We start from the raw sequence: 18,731 nt of genomic DNA, 5'->3' as shown, positions 1-18,731 counted from the left end.
TGTTAATTGAGTAGTTCCACTGACTTTAATGGGATTATCATATGAGAGTTGGTTGCAGAATCATTCCATGCATTATTCTCATCTTTAAACAGGTAAAAAAGAGTAACACTCACAGCAACGAAATATTGATATTTCCTAATGCACCAATTTGTTATATGGGATATAACTGCTGCTGTTTCATGTTGCCACATAACATCTTAGCTACTTTAAACACACAAGGATGATTCGTGGACCTCTAGCAGTTGAATAAATTAATCAGTTTAAAAATTGGTGGTCAGTGAATCACTCAAATAGTAACCTATCAAAGGAACAGAATTTGGTTCTCAAAAGGAAAACTCACACATTCACTTCTGCTTTCTCTCTGCTTCCCAGCAGGACATTTGGCCCATTAACTCCCTCCCCTCTTCCATTTATTTCTTCCAGGGTTTGTTAAGCCACAGTTTCCTGTTACTCCCAAACCATGAAATTGTGGTTTAAGGACTGGCAACACACCAAGATTGGAAACTTTGGTTTGATCCTGGTTTGCAAACCTATATTTTATACTGTTTACCTTATGCTGGTCTACGACCGTAATAAAGTGTTGTTGTTGTTGTTGTTGTTGTTGTTGTTGTTGTTGTTGTTGTTGTTGTTGTTGTACCATTTGCCAGTTCAGCCATGAGATAAAACTGTGATTGTATTAGTATTTAAATAAGTATTAAAATACAAATTTCCATGCAAATTTTTTTAAAAAAAAATCTGCAGGCTAATCCAAAACATGACAGGATGGATTTATGAATAGGCACATACAAAATGGAAATGGACTAGAAATAGCCATCCTTACCTGTGTTTCTTTGACAGTGTTGGGGCCATAGATATGTGACCAGAGTGTTGCAGATGCTACAGTGGCCTTAACTGGGTCTAAGTTATGTATATATAATGGATTCAGGAGAACAGAGTATGTTACGTACTGCCATACGGCTAAGCTTTTCATTCAATTTCTTTTTGTGGGTTTGGACCAGGCATGATATATAGCCGGTAACCCTAATAGCTTCACAGCAAAGTAATATACAGTGGAGACAGACCTAACTGGGTAGTGTAGCATATAAATTATTTCAACACAATGAGCACACACAGTAAAAACTCAAGGGAAAGGGAGTTCAGAGAGGTTCTTCTTCACATTGAAGTAGCATATGATTTAGTGATGCTTAGTTGCTGCAGACCTTGGATATACTCCCTGGTGACCTAGATGCGTGGAAAAGCTGCTTTGTTTTTTTTGTTTTTGTAAGGATTTCCGCAGTTGTTGGTCTCTCAAACTCAGTGCCATACTTACCAGCCCTTAACTCAAATTATGTGAATGTTCTATTCACTTTTAAGTAAAAGATAAGCACATTAGTTTTCAAAAGCAAGTTCTGCCTCTGGCATATCTTATCACTCACTGGGATTGTTTTGAGAAATGCAATATAATTACTTATTTTCTGTGTATGCCTTTCCATGTACCCCACTGCTGAATATAGTGTAACATAGCTGCCTGATCAGCTATGTTACTGAGAAGTCTTCTTGGTGGGAGAAAGAAAGCTGGTTTTATTCACAAGCATATGGCTAGAAGGAAAATGTGGATTCTTCTTCATTTTATTGGAACATTTTATACCACTTTAGACGCAATCCTAACTGCATTTGCTTGGGAGTAAGCCCCTTTGAAAATAAGGGACTTACCTTGGAGTAAATTATTCTTATTCTTATTAGTATTAGTATTAACTAAACGTATTTCTGAAGACGGCTTCACCCCAGTATGGTTCCCCTTCATCACATACACAGCCCAACAAGACAACAACAGAAATCCACCAACAGCATACAAATCAATATGGCTAACCTGACCCAGAACACCCACCCACCCCACTCACATAAAACAGACCACCACAGCCAACCACAAAAGAAAACTATCCTAGGCCAACCCCAACAACTCTCACCATCAAAGGAAAACAAATGCACAACAAAGAACCTGCACAACCGACGCTGACAACCCCCCCCACGCACACTAAATAAAACAGAAACATTGTTAGACCCCCATCCCCTTCCCTTATCTACCGCTCTCCCCCTTTTCCTCCCCAATGTCTCAACAATTGAAACTGATCTGTAAAAATGTCATGAGAGACATTGCACACGTCTTTGTAAACTGAGAAAACCTTTAATAATAATAAAAAACTAAACGTATTTCTCAGTTAAGCTGAAAAATATACATGAATAAAAACATTACACCATAGAAAAGAGATGGGTAAATCATATAACTCCAAACAACATATGAGAGACCCCCCCCCAGCAAAAAGCAGTATAAATATGCATATGCATACATTGTTAAGCTTCTAACCTATTGAATCATAGACTCCTAGACAGTGGCGAACGGAGACGCTTGGCCACCCAGGGCAGCAAACCCAAAGGCACCCCTGGGGCGGGGTTGTCCGCAATGCGCATGCGTCATGACACACCACATCACGACGCATACGCGCTACGGACACCCCTGTGACAAACCTTTCCAAGAAGGGAGGAGGGAGGTACAGCAGCCCCGTGTGTCCCTCCTCCCTGCACGAAAAGAAAGCAGCATCTTTTGGGGCTCCCTCCTCCCTGCACAGAAAGAAAGCGGCAGCTGCTTACAGGTGTGTACACGCTTACACGCGCCGCCCACGGGGGCAGGTCGCCCAGTGTGGGTGCGGGGCAGCCGCGATGGCACCCTCGGGATCACACTGCCCGGGGCGGAGCACCCCCTACGTCCCCCTCTTCCTATGCCCCTGCTCCTAGAAGTTGAGAAGAGTTGAAAGGGACCCCAGAGAGACTTCTAGTCCAACCCCCTACAAGGTAAGGAATATGCAGGTGGTCCATATGGGGATTGAACCCGCAGCCTTGGTGTTATCAACACCATGCTCTAACCAACTGAGCTATCTGCTGCCGAGGCCATGCTGTGGGGGATTTGAACTGAGTGGAGGCATCCCTCTGTTCAGCTCTGCTGGCTGAGCCAGCCTCCTTCTGGCCACAAAACATGCAAATGGGCATGATGTTTGCTGGCAGTTTCCCCACTGGCAGAAGTCAGCAGGAACACCCAACATGAAGCATTCTGACCCCAAGTCAGACTCACTGCTGTCACACGGTGGCTTCAGACCTAATCCAGACCCAATCACTGCACCAGCCTGGAGCTGGCTGGCATGGTTATCAGGCCTGATCCCACAATCCTGATTGCATTGTGTTGGTTGGTAGGCTGAACAAAATGGCATTTGAGGTTTTTCCAACCATCTCTATGACAGTATGAATTTAGAGGAGGAGCCAGGAGAGTCTGGTTCCCTGATCACTTAAAAGTCAGTAATTTGTGGAAAGGTGGAATACACTCACATTTTAAAGAACTAAATAAATAAATAGGAAGGAAAGATGGACATAGCTATTCAATGTACTATTTGAAGAGAGTTGAAGCAATCTTTCATGTCCATTACTGAGCATAATGTCATTCTGAGGAAGGAACTGCTTTGAGGTCACATTACAGATGGGAAAGCATAGTGATTAAGTCATTTGATTGACATTCACATGGAAAGGTTAGGTTAGGTTCAAGTCCAAAAGGCTTTAAAATAGTGGAATATCTGCTATTGATACACCAACTGAATATTCTTTGCTATAAAAATTTTACTTAACATTTCTGAAGCAATACAATGAATGTTTGTGTTTAATTGCATCTGTGTCTCATCTTTACTTTCTGTCTTTCTTGTAGGAATAATGTCTGATCACCAGTTTGGAAATCAATTCATGTGCAGTGTGGTTGCCTCTCACGTAAGCCACCTACCAACAACAAATCTCAGTTTTGTTTGGATCGCCCCACCTGCAGGAACAGGCTGTGTAAATTTTATGTAAGTGTCAAGATACTGTTGCTTATAATGCTAAGGTTCTTTGTAGCAGGGCTACAGGAAGTAAAATGCATGTAATTGTTTCAACCATGAATCTCAACATACATGGAAAGATGCAACATATGTGGAAAGATTTATCTCCAGCGAATATTTGGTACATATTGGTAAAAAAAGCCAAGCTACCAGTCTTACAAATCAAGAGGCAGATTGCCTGTGTTTTGTCTATGATGGGTAGTTAATGTTCACATTTTGAAGCAGCTGCATGGAGAATGATCAGATTTGCTCTAGTATCAATTGTTGCTCAACAAGCTACCTTTATTAGTTATATTTATAATTTAATAACACTTGGGGTGGTAACTTTCTTGGCTTACAGAGGAAGCTCATGACAGTTTTAGTACAGTTTTGGAGATAATTCAAACACTCATAAATAGCTCTATGTAAAGCCAAATAAAGGAAGTGATCTGACCTTGTGCACCAATTGCTGCCAAGTGAAAAATTGAGTGCAGTGGCTAAAAAAATGTACTGCCACACAGTTTGAATTGTTGCCAGGAATTGGCAGACATATATCTGTAAACACACTAAGATTATGCTTCTTTTTATGTGTCTGTGAGGCTGTGTGGACCAATGTATACATTTCTCAGCCAGCCCAGTGTGTAGGATGAAACTGCAAACTGAATTTTGTCCTGATCAACTGAATTCAATTTGCAGCTTCGTTCTGCAAAAAAACAGGTAAAAGGTGAAAGATTTATACAATCTGAAGAGAAACCAGAGTACAGGTGGGCCTCAATCTCTTCCTCTGCCACTCCACCCCTGCACACTTGCATGCACACATTAGCAGACTTATACAGGTTTCAGGTTGGGAGAGAGGGTGAAGGGGTTCTGAGGGGGAAAGGAGATACTCACTGAGGAGACTATCCATGGGGAGAGGACAGAGCCTCACAGCTGGGATAGGGAGACCAGGCTTAGGGTCTGGGAAAGGTATCCAGACAGGCGTGTTCTGGGAGGGCTGAATCTGAACCAGGAGAGACAGATCCAGTGTCTCCCTGGGTGTCAGTCTAGCCAGGAACGGAGAATTCTACTAGGTACTTAAGACTCCCAACCCAGTAACAAGGGGAGATGGGATCCCCTGGGTCTGTAATACCATTTATAATACTTCAGGTGTGGGATTGTTAAGAGAGGGGTAACTGAGGAAAAATGCCCCTCACTCATGAATCAAAGGAATAAGCTGTGAAGGAAGTGGTATAGTGTTGAGGTATTGTATTATCTAAAGCAGTGGTCCTCAACCTTGGGCCTCCAGATGTTTTGAGACTACAATTCCCATCATCCCTGACCACTGGTCCTGCTAGCTAGGGATCATGGGAGTTGTAGGCCAAAAACATCTGGAGGCCCAAGGTTGAGGACCACTGATCTAAATGACAGACACTGATTTGAACATTTTACCATCTCTTCTGGAAACCTGAATATTAATCTCCCTGAAGTGTGCCAACTGATGTTTAGTAACTTATGTTTAAGAGTTGTGCCTGTAATATTGTGTTTAAGCCTGAGACATCTTATAGTTAAATGGTGCCAGGGTGGGAAAGTGCCGTTGCGCCGCCTCACCCTCACCCCTCTTCAAGTCTCCCATGCAGATCAGCTGAGTAGGAGGGGTTATTGGTCCACTTGTCAAATGTTTAATTTGATGAGTAGGGCAATTTGCATCTCTGTCAGGATGCTGCTGTCTGCTGTCTACTTATCTCTGCATTGCTGTTGTTTTATTTCTGCCGCTGTTACCAAAATTTGTGGAGACCAGAACAATTTGCTTGGGGAACTAGATGAGGCCCCCACACTGAGAGTTAGTCATCCCTGGGATAAATGACACAGTTGACAATTGTTGTTGTTAGTCCAGTCTTCAGTGTGTTGTGAAGTTGGTGCTTTGAATCCTAAACTTGATTTTCCACTGGCAGAGACCTCATTATGGGAATTGCATTCTGTTTCTGGTATCCACGCCAGTGTAAAACAAACATGAACACTTGCTCCATGGAAGGCTTTGTCAACAACCTGTTACACACTGGCACAAGGCCAATCTGCAAGTGAGTTGTGGTGGATGCCAAGTCATGCAAGGAACTTAAAAACTGTTTCAAATAATTCAAGAGCATCAGAGTCACTACTGCAGCTGCCTCCTATGTTTGGAACCCTCCAGTATATTGGACATCCCTAAGTTTTATGCACAATAATAAAGGTGTGATCTCACTAAACTCCCATTGACTTAATGCATCGATTCACACTAAGGTAACCCAACACTATTATCTTGCCATTGCAGAGAAATGGTGGCTTGCTTGAGTTTATGGTTGAACTCAATTATGAATAAAGGACTTCTGCTCATTCTCCTGATCACTAGATTACACTAGCATAAGAGATTAGCTCCTCACCTCTATAAAATGACAAGATTTCACTCCCTTTATATTGCTATCCTCCATGTTTTATCAGTGACTCCATGTTTTATCAGCTGACGACTTTGTTTTGATCCTCTCCAGCTTGCAAGACTTGGCATAAAACGAAGTAAATCTCTCCTACTAGGATCATCAAATCTACAGATAGTGATTCTTATCTTTTGAGTGACCTGGCTTATGTGGGATGAGGGGTCGACAACATACCCCGCCCATCTGGCTGGGTTTCCCCAGCCACTCTGGGCGGCTTCCAACAGAAAAATAAAATAGAATAATTGATTAAACATTAAAAGCCTCCCTAAACAGGGCTGCCTTCAGATGTCTTCTAAAAATCTGGTAGCTGTTTTTCTCTTTGACACCTGATGGGAGGGTGTTCCACAGGGCGGGTGCCACTCTGCCTGGTTCCTCTGCCTGGTTCCCTGCAACTTGGCTTCTCGCAACGAGGGAACTGCCAGAAGGCCCTCGGTACTGGACCTCAGTGTTAAGATATATGAATACTTTCTTGGTTCTGTTACATTATGCTATATGACAGAGACCTGTATATGCTAAATGATATCACAGTGTACCACTGTGTAAAATAAGAAGTTTGTGTTTACTTCAATACGTGCTCTAGAAACAATACTGTCTTCACTCATGCAGGCCCAGTTTTTTAAAATAATAATATATTTTTTTCATTTTCTCATTTTACAAACTTATAATGATACAAATTTACACATCCAATTTAACATACCAAATATTATTATAGACCTCACTCTCCTCTTTCTGCAGTTGCTTATGTCATATATTTCACCACTGCATAGCCAATCTAAATCTATTATTTGTCCTTTGTTGTAAAATTTAAGCTGGTTCCTATGAACCCAGAGAAATGGATCTTGACCCAGGGAGAGCTCAAGGATCCAGGCAAGCAGACGAATTTAAGCGTCTCCTGCCCACCAAATAACAGAGACCAAACCAGGACGTACGAAGCAAGGCACTTTTATTTTTGCTGTTGCAACAGGGTCCTTCCTCTCACACAGGAGAACAAGGAAGGAACCCCAAACAAAGATGTCTTGCCCTTAAAAAGAAATTTGAAATTGGTTTCAGCCCACCCCCCAGAAGCATCATCCATATGTCACAGAAGGGGTGTAGCCCAAGACCCCCCTCCCTAGATTCATCATAGGTACATCATGAAAGGGGAGGTCTGGTGGCAGTAATCTGAGCAGTCTGGACCCTGCCCCCTGCCCCCCAAAACCTAATCAACAAAATTGAGAGATATTTACATTTCCCTGTTTCCCAGCCAAGTTAATCACACCCTTTTGTCTGGCAGTCAGGTATCAGGATGCCAGGGATTATCACTTTAATTCCTGAGACAATGAGAAGGTTCCCCCCACCCCACTTCTTCCTTGCAGAGGAACACCTGGTCAGAGAGAGTCAAAATGGTGTCAGTCAGGCCTGTTTTCCTGTGCTGCTTCAGACATGTTTCTGTACATTCATGTACATGTTTTATGAACAATTATTATATATATATAGATATGACCTCAAAATTCTTATAACAATTCCCCATTTGGGGCTATAATTTTTCTTAAAAATTGTTGCCCCACAAAAGAATAACCAGATGTGTTGTTTTAGTACTTTGGGAGAAGCATTTCTCAAAAATGGTCTATGTATTACACTTAACAGGATGGTCCACCAATATTGCCTGGAAAGTGCAGTTTGCTTGTTTACCCTTTTGTGTGTTCTCAGGTGTCAAAAGCTAGCTCTCCTCTGGTTGCACACCTCCATCGTGGCACAACAGCAACAATCCCTGGTGAATCCCCTTAGGGCTTTCATATTGACCATGTCGCCTGGCACTCACCATAGCTGCCACAGGTTTGGACATGTCATGAGAGAGATGCCTTTGCCTTGGGCTTTCTATGGGCCTTTATTATAGGCTCTGGCCTTGCACTGTAGGGAGTTGCCCAGTTGCTCTTAAAGGAAGAAAGCTACTTGCACCTTGGATACACTTGCCCAATTAGAACTGAAGCCAAATTAAAATTTATACAGCCCCATAAAACATGTCCAAATTAGTCAAATTTAACTCTAAAAGGGATCATTCCTGTTAAATCAAGACATAAATACCTTCATTTATCTGGTGTTTCATGGATCTTGGGGCTTATTCTTGGTAAAATGATTTAAACAATCTAAAATTGTGTAAGAAGGCTGGCACACTGCAGAGTGCCAGGTGGGACAAGAAAATGTGGTCATAATTTGATCTAATCTAAATACTGAACTATGCAATATCCTGATCCTTTAAAAGGCATACAATGCATGGCAATAATACAAAAAAAAAACATTGGGACACTATACATTAAACATTAAAAAACAATTAAACACAAAATTGGTTCACCCCCCCCTCCTTGTGGAAATAACATACTGTCAGACATAGTTCAATGTTTCTGTCGAATATCACACAACATAAAACATAATCATATATCAGTTGTATGTCTTGAGGCCATCATGATCTTGAGACAATTCCGGCTGCTTTTAAATCCTAGGGCACAGAGTCTTGAGGTCAAGGAGAGAGAATGTCCTTGCAATTCACTTTCCCCCTTTGTCCCAAAGTCATTTGACACATTTCAGTATTCCTATATAACACATAATGCACAAAACCTTCAAATTATTAATTATACGCCATTTGTATATCTTGAGGCAATCAGGTGAACTTGAGATAATTCTTGCTGCTTTTGCATGTATCTCCAACAAGGGGGTTTTCTTGTCTGCCTTCGAGTCACTGGGAGGAAGTTAACAGTACTTCTATAACAGCACTTCTAAACCTTGCTGAAACGTTATAGCTTTCTAGGTCCTCCTTCTTAGGTTGTGATCAAAGAGATAAAATGTCAATTTGGTTTCCTGTAAAACATCCTTTTGAAAATAGGCCTGCAGGGGGTTGGGGCCTGAAGATATAATTAGTTAAAAAATAATAGTGATAAATAGTCAAGAAAGGGGAGAATATTCTAGAAATTTCTTCTTGGGGAGCTGCAAATAATATAAGATCATAGTTATTTAATTACTGCTGTTATTGTCTACTCAGTCAGTTTAATTTACTTCACCTAGTTTGGCTGTGGAGGAAACAAAGGACAAAAATTTTGTTAATTAGGACACAATCGATAAGTTATTAACATTTTCCTTATGTGGTTCTGAATTCTCTTTGAGGTTCATGTATCTTGTTTGAAAGGGATTATTATTATTATTATTTACAGGAAAGAATGACTTAGATGCTACATTTGTATGTACAGAAAGAAAAAGTAGAAATACCAAAAAAGATACAAAAATAAAACAATAAAATTTAGATTACCACTCACACAACAATTTTTCAAATGAAATTGGACGTATCAGATTTTTTTTAAAAAAATTATCATTAAATAATACAAAGACATTATAAATTGGAGAGGAACCTTAAAGATCTGAAGGTGAAATATCCAATTAAGATGGAAAAATGGTAAAATAACGGAAAAAGCTTTGAAATTCATCATAATAAGAAATACTCAGGCAAGACTACCTGACAAAATACAGTCACAAAACAATACCTGGTTATTGTTAGAATAATTTCATAGACATAATGGAAAAACTGATTTAATAAATGGAAGCAGATTATTTATAAGCTAAAGAGAAGAGGCAAAGCCAAAGAGAAATGAAATTACTGTTTGTATCTCCTCACTCCTCACTTTTTTTTTTTTTTTTGCTGTGGAAGAAAAGAATTGGCAAAACACTCAAACATTGCTACATTAGAAAAGGGAGGGTTATATTAACATAGGGTAATGCTTCGGGGTGAAATGCAAATGAGAGATAAGTATCCATCCTGAGTACCTGCTAGGAAAGAAATGGAGCCTTTTGTTTGCATAGTCTGTCAACTGGTAGACAGCAATTTTCTATGAATTTCCAAGTGTGGAGGGGGCTTGTTTAGGTGGCGTGTCCCCCCCCCCATTGGGAGATAATTTTGCATTAAGGTTCTGAAAGAATTTCTCCACACCCTGAATCTCAGTATTCTGCTGGAAAGGGAAAATTATTTCATGTGAAAATCAGTCAGGAAATGTTCCTAAAATGTACAGAGTTTTGCATGTTGAACTGGAATTGGCAGCTTCTAAACAGTTGATGGTTCTCAATGGTTCTTTATCTATTTATTTTTACATAAGGAAATTTAAATTTAAGTTTCATGTGCAAAGCATAACCTTGAACCTCTTAATTAATTTATAAACTACTCAAGAGACAGACTTATAGTAGTACTCTGCTATTTATACCTGTGGAAAGAATCTGGCATGTTAAGATTTTTGGAACTTGGCAACCACTTAACCTTGATGGACCAGTAACACACATGAGGTTGTTTTCCCTCAGTGGTTCAAAGCTTTACATTAAGAAATTTGAATAATATTTCATGAGCAGATTATAACCTTTTCGCCCCTTAGTTAAAACCTCCTTTTTCTCCTCTATTTTCCTCTTCAAGCTGACATAGCCTCTGTGCATGTACAGAGTTCATGATTCGGCAGTCTATTGTACCATTTTTTTTTAAAGTGCTGTACCTCTTGACAAAATTACCATCTGAATAAAGGAAGGGAAGGGGAAAGAGTAGATTTTAAAATAGGGTTAGATTTTACACAGAAACCCAGCAATTTACACTTCCACCAAACCAGCAACAAAAGTGGTGAAATTAAATTCTTTGGTCAGTTTAAATCCATTTCTTTAGCTTTTGTGTCCTGAGATATTTCTGACACCTCTTATTTCCTGTTCCTTGCTGCTTAGGAAGCAGGCTTATAAATCTTAAACTTTAAATATATAAAACTTCAATATCCAGGCAACCCAATATTTTCACCAGAAAGCTGCAAGAAAAGTTTGGTCAAATTAAACTCCTTAATGAAGTCATGGCACTAATTAGCCATGTTTACTGTACTATATAAACATCTCATACCCCAGGCAAAATAAATCTTGATTTGCCCCCTTTATCTACAGGGTTCGGGGTGAATTCGTAATTGCAAATGTTTTCGTTTGTTTGTTTGTTTTTAATTAATTTATTACAGCCATGGCAGACTAAATTCTCTGCCCCCTTATCTATGGGTGATATGGTCATAGAGCCAGAATTCATAAAATCCTTTGCATTCTCATTGATTTTCAGCCTTACCAATTCCAGACAAAATTTTCTGGCCCTTTATTTACAGGGATGGTCAAGGCTCATTCTGCTTGATTATGAATTTGTATGTGCTTGAACTGTTGGCTGGAGTTTTGCAGTTAAAAAAAAATGGCTGACACTATGGTGGTAAAAATAACACCAGACATTCATTTTCAATGCATGATATACCATCTCTACCTCTTTCTGAATGGCACCTCAAACTCTTCATGCCAAACTTTAAAAATCTATCTTTCCATCCTTCTCCACCAAAGAGTAATGCTTGACTGAATTCAGGCCATTTCACTATACCACCAGGGTTTAAACTCACTTTTCAGTGCTTACAAACACATTTTCTCTCCCTCCTTTTTGCAAGTTTGGAAAGGGTTGGAAGGGATCTTGAGTAATCTAGTCCACCCCTTCTGAAATATGGGGATCTCAACACTATCACTGCCCTTAGGATACACATACATTTGAGTACAGACGCCTGACTGGGAGGGAAACACAGGTTATGCCCTATCACGGAAGCACACGTGTGTACTAAGGGAAAAATAAGGAAGGGGAAGATTAAAAGTACCAACATTATATAGAAGCCTTTAGCAAACCTTAAGATTGGATAAACAGTTTAAGAGGGAATTTACTTCCTTACTAAAACCATTCTGTCCATTTGAATCAAGGTTAAAGTGACTCAGATAGACATTTGCTGGCTATGGAGCCTCTACTTTTAATAACATTTCCCTAGAAGGAACACCATATTCCATAGTCACATGGTGAAACATTACATACAGAGCACATGGCTCCCTTGTGACACAGACCTTAAATATTGTGAGTTCACAAACAAACATTTTCAAGGTTACAATCTCCCTTTTCCCTTCCCGCTCCCCCTTTCTGTACAGAAAGGGGTAGGTATGCACATACACCCCTCTTTTACTCTCTAGAGAAAGATTGGGAAATGTTCAAGACTTTCATATGTGCTTAGACTTTAAACCTTAATAGAGAAAGTGATAAAAACTTATATAATCACTCCATAAAAACAACAAGGACACTCTTGTTCCAACTCTGAAAACCAATAATCTTTCCTTGCCAGAAAGCAGAGCTGGGCTGAATTTCAACCCATCACCACATCAGACACATTGCCTTTCACATAGCTCTAAAATGGGGGTTAGAAGGGACCCTGAGGTCATTTAGTCTAACCCTCTAAGATACAGGATTCACAAGATTTGAATGAAAATACCAACTTTATACAGAACCCTTTAGCAGATGAGTTTTTTCCTTAAGAGACTGATATTAGGAGCCCAACAATAACCCTTCTGTCCAACACAATTGAAGTTAAAACTAGACTCAGATAGACAATTCCTCTAGTCACTTGGAGGAAGACTCCCTTTTAGAGCCTCTCTCAATAACAAACATTTGCACACCTCATGAAGTGAACATTTTCAAGTTTCAAAATATTTTCAAAGCATTGAGCAAGCATTTTCAAACTTACTACTCTTTATTTTCCTTCATCCTGCCCCCCCCTCTTTTTTTTTTTGGAGAGGAAAAAAATGGCCTTCTACAGCCTCTTTAAAACAAACCTTTACACACTACCTCCACTCTTTTAAAGATTTGCCATGTTTTGGGGTTGATCAAGCCCTTACATAAGATTATTTAAGCAAGCTTGCCTTAATTTTTATATTATTTTAAACTATGCATGCTTTAAAAAAGGCAGTCTGTGGGTGTCATGGCCAAATTTTACACAAACCCTTAATTTCCTAAACCTGGATTATATCTCTCATTTACTTTAAGGGGAACAATGAACTATAGCAGACACAAGGATCAGACGCACATACACTTCACAGACAACACAGACAACATGTAACATGCAAACATATATAATTTTATACCATAACATACTTTGTAGGATTCCTCACAAAACTTTTCTCATTCAGAGTTCACCAGGGTTAATTTTAAAGCGGAGATTCACTGTATGTTAAAGGAACCTCCTGGTAGCCATTTCCCCTCATCTGGGTGGTCCATAGTAAATCGGACCCAATGTTTTTTTCTTACAAAGTTTTTGCAATTGGTTCCCTTCAAGCTTGTCCGCCCCGGGGATTTCGTGCCAATTTAAGAGAACGAATTGGAGTGGACTTTCATCCTCAAAGTCCTTACCGGAGCCAAGCCTCAGTTGTGCTTTGCCTCGGTTGGGAGTCTGGGAAAGGAATTCCTTAGAGTGGGTTGCACCCATTTTACTTAAGCCTTTTTATACTGCAGTTCGGGTCCCCGACCCTGTTCCTGGACACTCTTAACTTCCCGAGTCTATGACTCACCCCCACGTCCTAGTGGTGTTCCTGCCTGCCGTTCGCGTGCACTAACTACTAGGCGGCCTGGTGCAGCTAAAACCCTATTGGAACCCTCCCACTGGTCATCAATTGCCTGAGGGTTCCACAGCAACTTCCCTGCCTCTTACACACTAGACTCATATCCTACTGAACGCTTGCCTACGCAATGTCAGGTCGGAACTGAGGAATACAGAGTAGTAGGAAAGGAACGGGCGCACTTGCAATCTCTGGTCATGGGTCATTCCCGACACGAGTCGCCATGGCAGGGGGGCGTCTTCACCCGAAGATTAAGAGCAGAGGAATAGGAAACAGAGCTGGGATAGCCAGATTCCCAGATTGGTAGAAAAGCGACAGTTTGCTCAGACTTCTGCTCAGTTTGGCAGAAGGGAGCTGGGACAGTCTTTCTGAGCTCTGCGTTTAACGTAAAGACTGTTGCCCTGGACCTCAGTTCTACCTTGTAACTGTGCCTGGCAGCCTTGCTGCAACTAAGGTCCAAAGAGGAGAGTAGAAAAGGATAGTCCAAGTGGAGAAATAGATTTTTAGTTGCTGTGGTTCTTAGCTCACCCAAGGTGTCCCCTTTTAATACTCACGACCGATCCTTTCAGTCGAATCCCATTGTCTCCAGCTTCCAACTGGTTCCTGAAAAAAAACAGCCTTGTCCCTTTAAACGTTGCTTCGTCCTGGGGGTCCCGCTTGGACTCTCAATTACTACCAAGTGCCTCGGGTCCTGAGGTTGGTTTACCCCCCTGCAAAAGAGGCAAGGGCGCGCTGGGCTCCCCTTCCTCAGTGAACCCGGAGCTCAAGGCAAAACTGGGTCCCCGAAGTGGTCGCCAAATTGTTGTAAAATTTAAGCTGGTTCCTATGAACCCAGAGAAATGGATCTTGACCCAGGGAGAGCTCAAGGATCCAGGCAAGCAGACAAATTTAAGCGTCTCCTGCCCACCAAATAACAGAGACCAAACCAGGACGTACGAAGCAAGGCACTTTTATTTTTGCTGTTGCAACAGGGTCCTTCCTCTCACACAGGAGAACAAGGAAGGAACCCCAAACAAAGATGTCTTGCCCTTAAAAAGAAATTTGAAATTGGTTTCAGCCCACCCCCCAGAAGCATCATCCATATGTCACAGAAGGGGTGTAGCCCAAGACCCCCCTCCCTAGATTCATCATAGGTACATCATGAAAGGGGAGGTCTGGTGGCAGTAATCTGAGCAGTCTGGACCCTGCCCCCTGCCCCCCAAAACCTAATCAACAAAATTGAGAGATATTTACATTTCCCTGTTTCCCAGCCAAGTTAATCACACCCTTTTGTCTGGCAGTCAGGTATCAGGATGCCAGGGATTATCACTTTAATTCCTGAGACAATGAGAAGGTTCCCCCCACCCCACTTCTTCCTTGCAGAGGAACACCTGGTCAGAGAGAGTCAAAATGGTGTCAGTCAGGCCTGTTTTCCTGTGCTGCTTCAGACATGTTTCTGTACATTCATGTACATGTTTTATGAACAATTATTATATATATATAGATATGACCTCAAAATTCTTATAACACCTTTATACCCAATTTAAATTATTTTACTGCTCATTTGTAATTCAATCCTGCTAGCGTTTGAAGCTGTTTATGATAGTTCTTCAAATAATCATTAAATGTTCCCCATTCTAAGTTAAAAAGTCTCTCTCCTTAATTTCTTATTCTTCCAGTAAGTTTCTCCATTTCAGCATACCATGCAGGTCCAGTTTCCAAGGTGATTTCCAAAGGAACTAGCATGCCTACAACACAGCTGAAAGTGGACATTTCCAGCCTGCCTCAGTGATAGACTGATTGTGCCATAATTACATGGCCAAAAATCACAGCAGTTGGGGCGATTGTTGTGAGGCCTCTTTCACTCTGTATAGTGCCATCCATTATGCTTGTCAAAATTCATTTTGCTGCTGTAGTAAGGGCATTTCCCTTTCCCATACCGTAGATAGCATGCAAATATAAATATATGCACATGAATTCTATTATTGAAGGACAAAAAGAAACAGGTGCATTGTCAGGGAACTTGTACCCAGGTAGTGAAATAATGGTTGCTGATATGCTTTTAAAAAATAAAAATAAACCTAACACCTTCCTTCATTCGACAATAAACAATACACTCTGTTCTTATGGAATAGCCAGAGAATTTTATGTAACTAACTGCACTGACAATAAAACCACATTGTGTGCAAACACGGAGCATTAGTGGAGGGGAAGTGTTCCTCTTAAACAGAATATACTTCAGCGTTAGCCACCATAGACAAGCTAAAGTTCTCATAATATTAATGATACTGATTAGATTTAAACTCTTAGGCCAAACTGGACAGTGGACATTCATCCAGTAAAACATTTCTGGCCAAAGTAGGTAAAGAAGGCAAAAGTACTAGAACTAGGGCAGTATTTTATTCAGCACAGATCTCAGCAGTGGCAAATGCTATGCAGAAGCTACTACAGTGATACCTCGGGTTAAGAACTTAATTCGAACTTAAAACAGTTTAACTTGAAACTGTTCTTAACCTGAGGTACCACTTTAGCTAATGGGGCCTCCTGCTGCTGCCGCGCCACCGCCGCGCGATTTCTGTTCTCATCCTGAAGCAAATTTCTTAACCTGAGGTACTATTTCTGGGTTAACGGAGTCTGTAACTTGAAGCACCTGTAACCTGAAGTGTCTGTAACCCGAGGTATTTGCTAGTGATTCCTCATCCAGCCAGGGATATACACTGCCTCAGTGGAACTGCAGTCCCTAGCTGGATTGGGGCCTTTGAAAAACTACAAGTGACTTCAAAAGCATGTTGAAGCATGTGCGAGAGAAGGAGGAAAAAACCTGTTTTCATCTTTTACTTTCCAGTTAGTACCACTTTCTCCTATGTCTTATTTACTATTCAGCATACATCATGGACAGAAATACATGTTACATCAGGGTTAGGAAATCTGTGGTCCTCCATGTTGTTGGGCTCCAAATTGGCCATGCTAGTGGGAGTTGGAATCAAGCAGCATCTGGAGGGAGGTGAATTCCACACCCCTGCATTATAGGTAAAGGTAAAGGGACCCCTGACCATTAGGTCCAGTCGTGACCGACTCTGGGGTTGCGGCGCTCATCTCGCATTATTGGCCAAGGGAGCCAGCGTATAGCTTCCAGGTCATGTGGCCAGCATGACAAAGCCGCTTCTGGCAAACCAGAGCAGCACACGGAAACGCCGTTTACCTTCCCGCCGGAGCGGTCCCTATTTATCTACTTGCACTTTGATGTGCTTTCAAACTGCTAGGTTGGCAGGAGCTGGGACCAAGCAATGGGAGCTCACCCCGTCGCAGGGATTCGAACCGCCGACCTTCTGATCGGCAAGCTCTAGGCTCTGTGGTTTAACCCACAGCACCACCTGCGTCCTGCATTCTACACCCCTTCAATGGCCACTTCTATTCAGGAAAAATGAACACCAGAAGGGGGCAGTTCAGAGTTGGGGAAGAGCCAACCTATCATCCCCTCGCTCTTTTCCATCTGCAGCTGTGCCATTTAAGCCACTTCCAGTTATGCCTTCCTGAAGCTACTTGTTCCTAACAGAAGCCGCCATCAGGGTTTTGTTACATGTGTTTCTGTGTAACATGTCACTTGTGCCATTTGAGTGCATTTTGAAGGAACCCTACAGCCACCCCTGGTTTAAAAAAAACTACCAGGCCTTAAACAGTTAAGGTTAGCATCATGTGCAAAAAGTGTTCAACATAGAGTGAATCTGGGAAAGCCAAGAGTCATGTTTATCAATGAGACTGGAAAATAAGCCTCCCTATACTGATACTGGGATGAGAATGACTCTGCTTAGTCTTAGCTCACTCTTCATGTTAATTCATCTCCAACCTCCCCGCTGACACAGATCACAGGTCTGCTAATTAGTTCCCAGTATTTTGTTTATTCCTTGAGAACTGAACAGAAGCTACCAAACTGTCCTTGAGAGCTATAAGAAGATAACAGCTGTCAAATACCATGGCCATACCCTGGATTTCATCACTGGGCCTGCATGCTATTAAGAAAAACTATTAGAAAACTTCAGCACAAATGATAAAAAATAAAGATGAATGGATGACATTTATTCTTGGAGTCTCTCTAAACAGCATATGCTTCATTAGTTGATAACCATGCTTTTTGATGTCCAACTTGAGCCAAGGAACATTAATTAAACTGCTTTTTGCTTGAAAAAAGTTCATAGGTTATGCCTGTGCAGTGCTTTTTTTTTTTACCATTAATCCTAAATTGCCCGATAATCACTGAATGCCAAGTCTTTATTTTACACTGACCAGACCTGTGCTAAAGACAATCCCAGCTACTATAAAATGTTAAAAGGAGGATAGTGCTAAGATGTGCAGTTGCCACCCCAAAAAAGGAACCATGAATTTAGTTCTATTTTCCCCACCCAGAGCACATTGCAAAATACCTGTGCATCTGGACCTCCATAGGGGTTCCAGAGGGGATGTCCATTTGATGCCAACCTCCTCCAGAAGTGACAGGCATATTGTTTGAGCGGGCCTTGCCCACATGCATATTGGGGCATGGGCACAGGAGCTGTGTCTTGACCACACCTGGGGTATTTAGGAGGGTGACCTGGAACAGGCCACCCTCTTGGCTGATTAACAAAGAATTTGCATCCCTCCTACCCAGACTGTTAGGGGCTAGCTTGGTGGGGGAGTGGGCAAGTTGGCGTAAGGACCTTGCTTTGGTTAATTGGTCAGGGAGGGATTTTCTCCTGCAAGCAAATTGGCCAGCTTGCAGGTTTCTGTCTACCTCATAGCAACCATCACAACTTTGCTGGATCCTTAGTCATGCTTGTACCCTGTTAAAGGGCTCCAGGAGTCTACACGGGGACCAATGGGGGGCCTGTGTGGGGTCGTGGCACCCTCTGCAATTGACAGCAACTGCAGTAAGACTGCTGGGAATGTTGACTTTGGAGTCCTGGCTGCAGTGTTCAACACTAAATTACACCAGTATTACTGAGGAAATCTACATAGAACG

General features: G+C 41.5%; 1 protein-coding gene across 2 annotated transcripts in view; it reads left to right on the top strand.

The window, feature by feature from the left end:
- The window catches only part of RELN (reelin), a 307,444-nt gene that overhangs the window by 72,240 nt on the left and 216,473 nt on the right, over nt 1-18,731 (top strand). For both annotated transcript variants that reach the window (XM_035127392.2, XM_035127390.2), the window contains exon 3: nt 3,728-3,863. In XM_035127392.2, the coding sequence (XP_034983283.2) occupies nt 3,728-3,863 (136 nt within the window). The remainder of the gene's footprint in view (nt 1-3,727; nt 3,864-18,731) is intronic.

This window comes from Zootoca vivipara, chromosome 10 (genome assembly GCF_963506605.1).
Source record: "Zootoca vivipara chromosome 10, rZooViv1.1, whole genome shotgun sequence".
NCBI lineage: Eukaryota > Metazoa > Chordata > Lepidosauria > Squamata > Lacertidae > Zootoca > Zootoca vivipara.
This window is presented reverse-complemented; position numbering and strand designations above follow the sequence as displayed.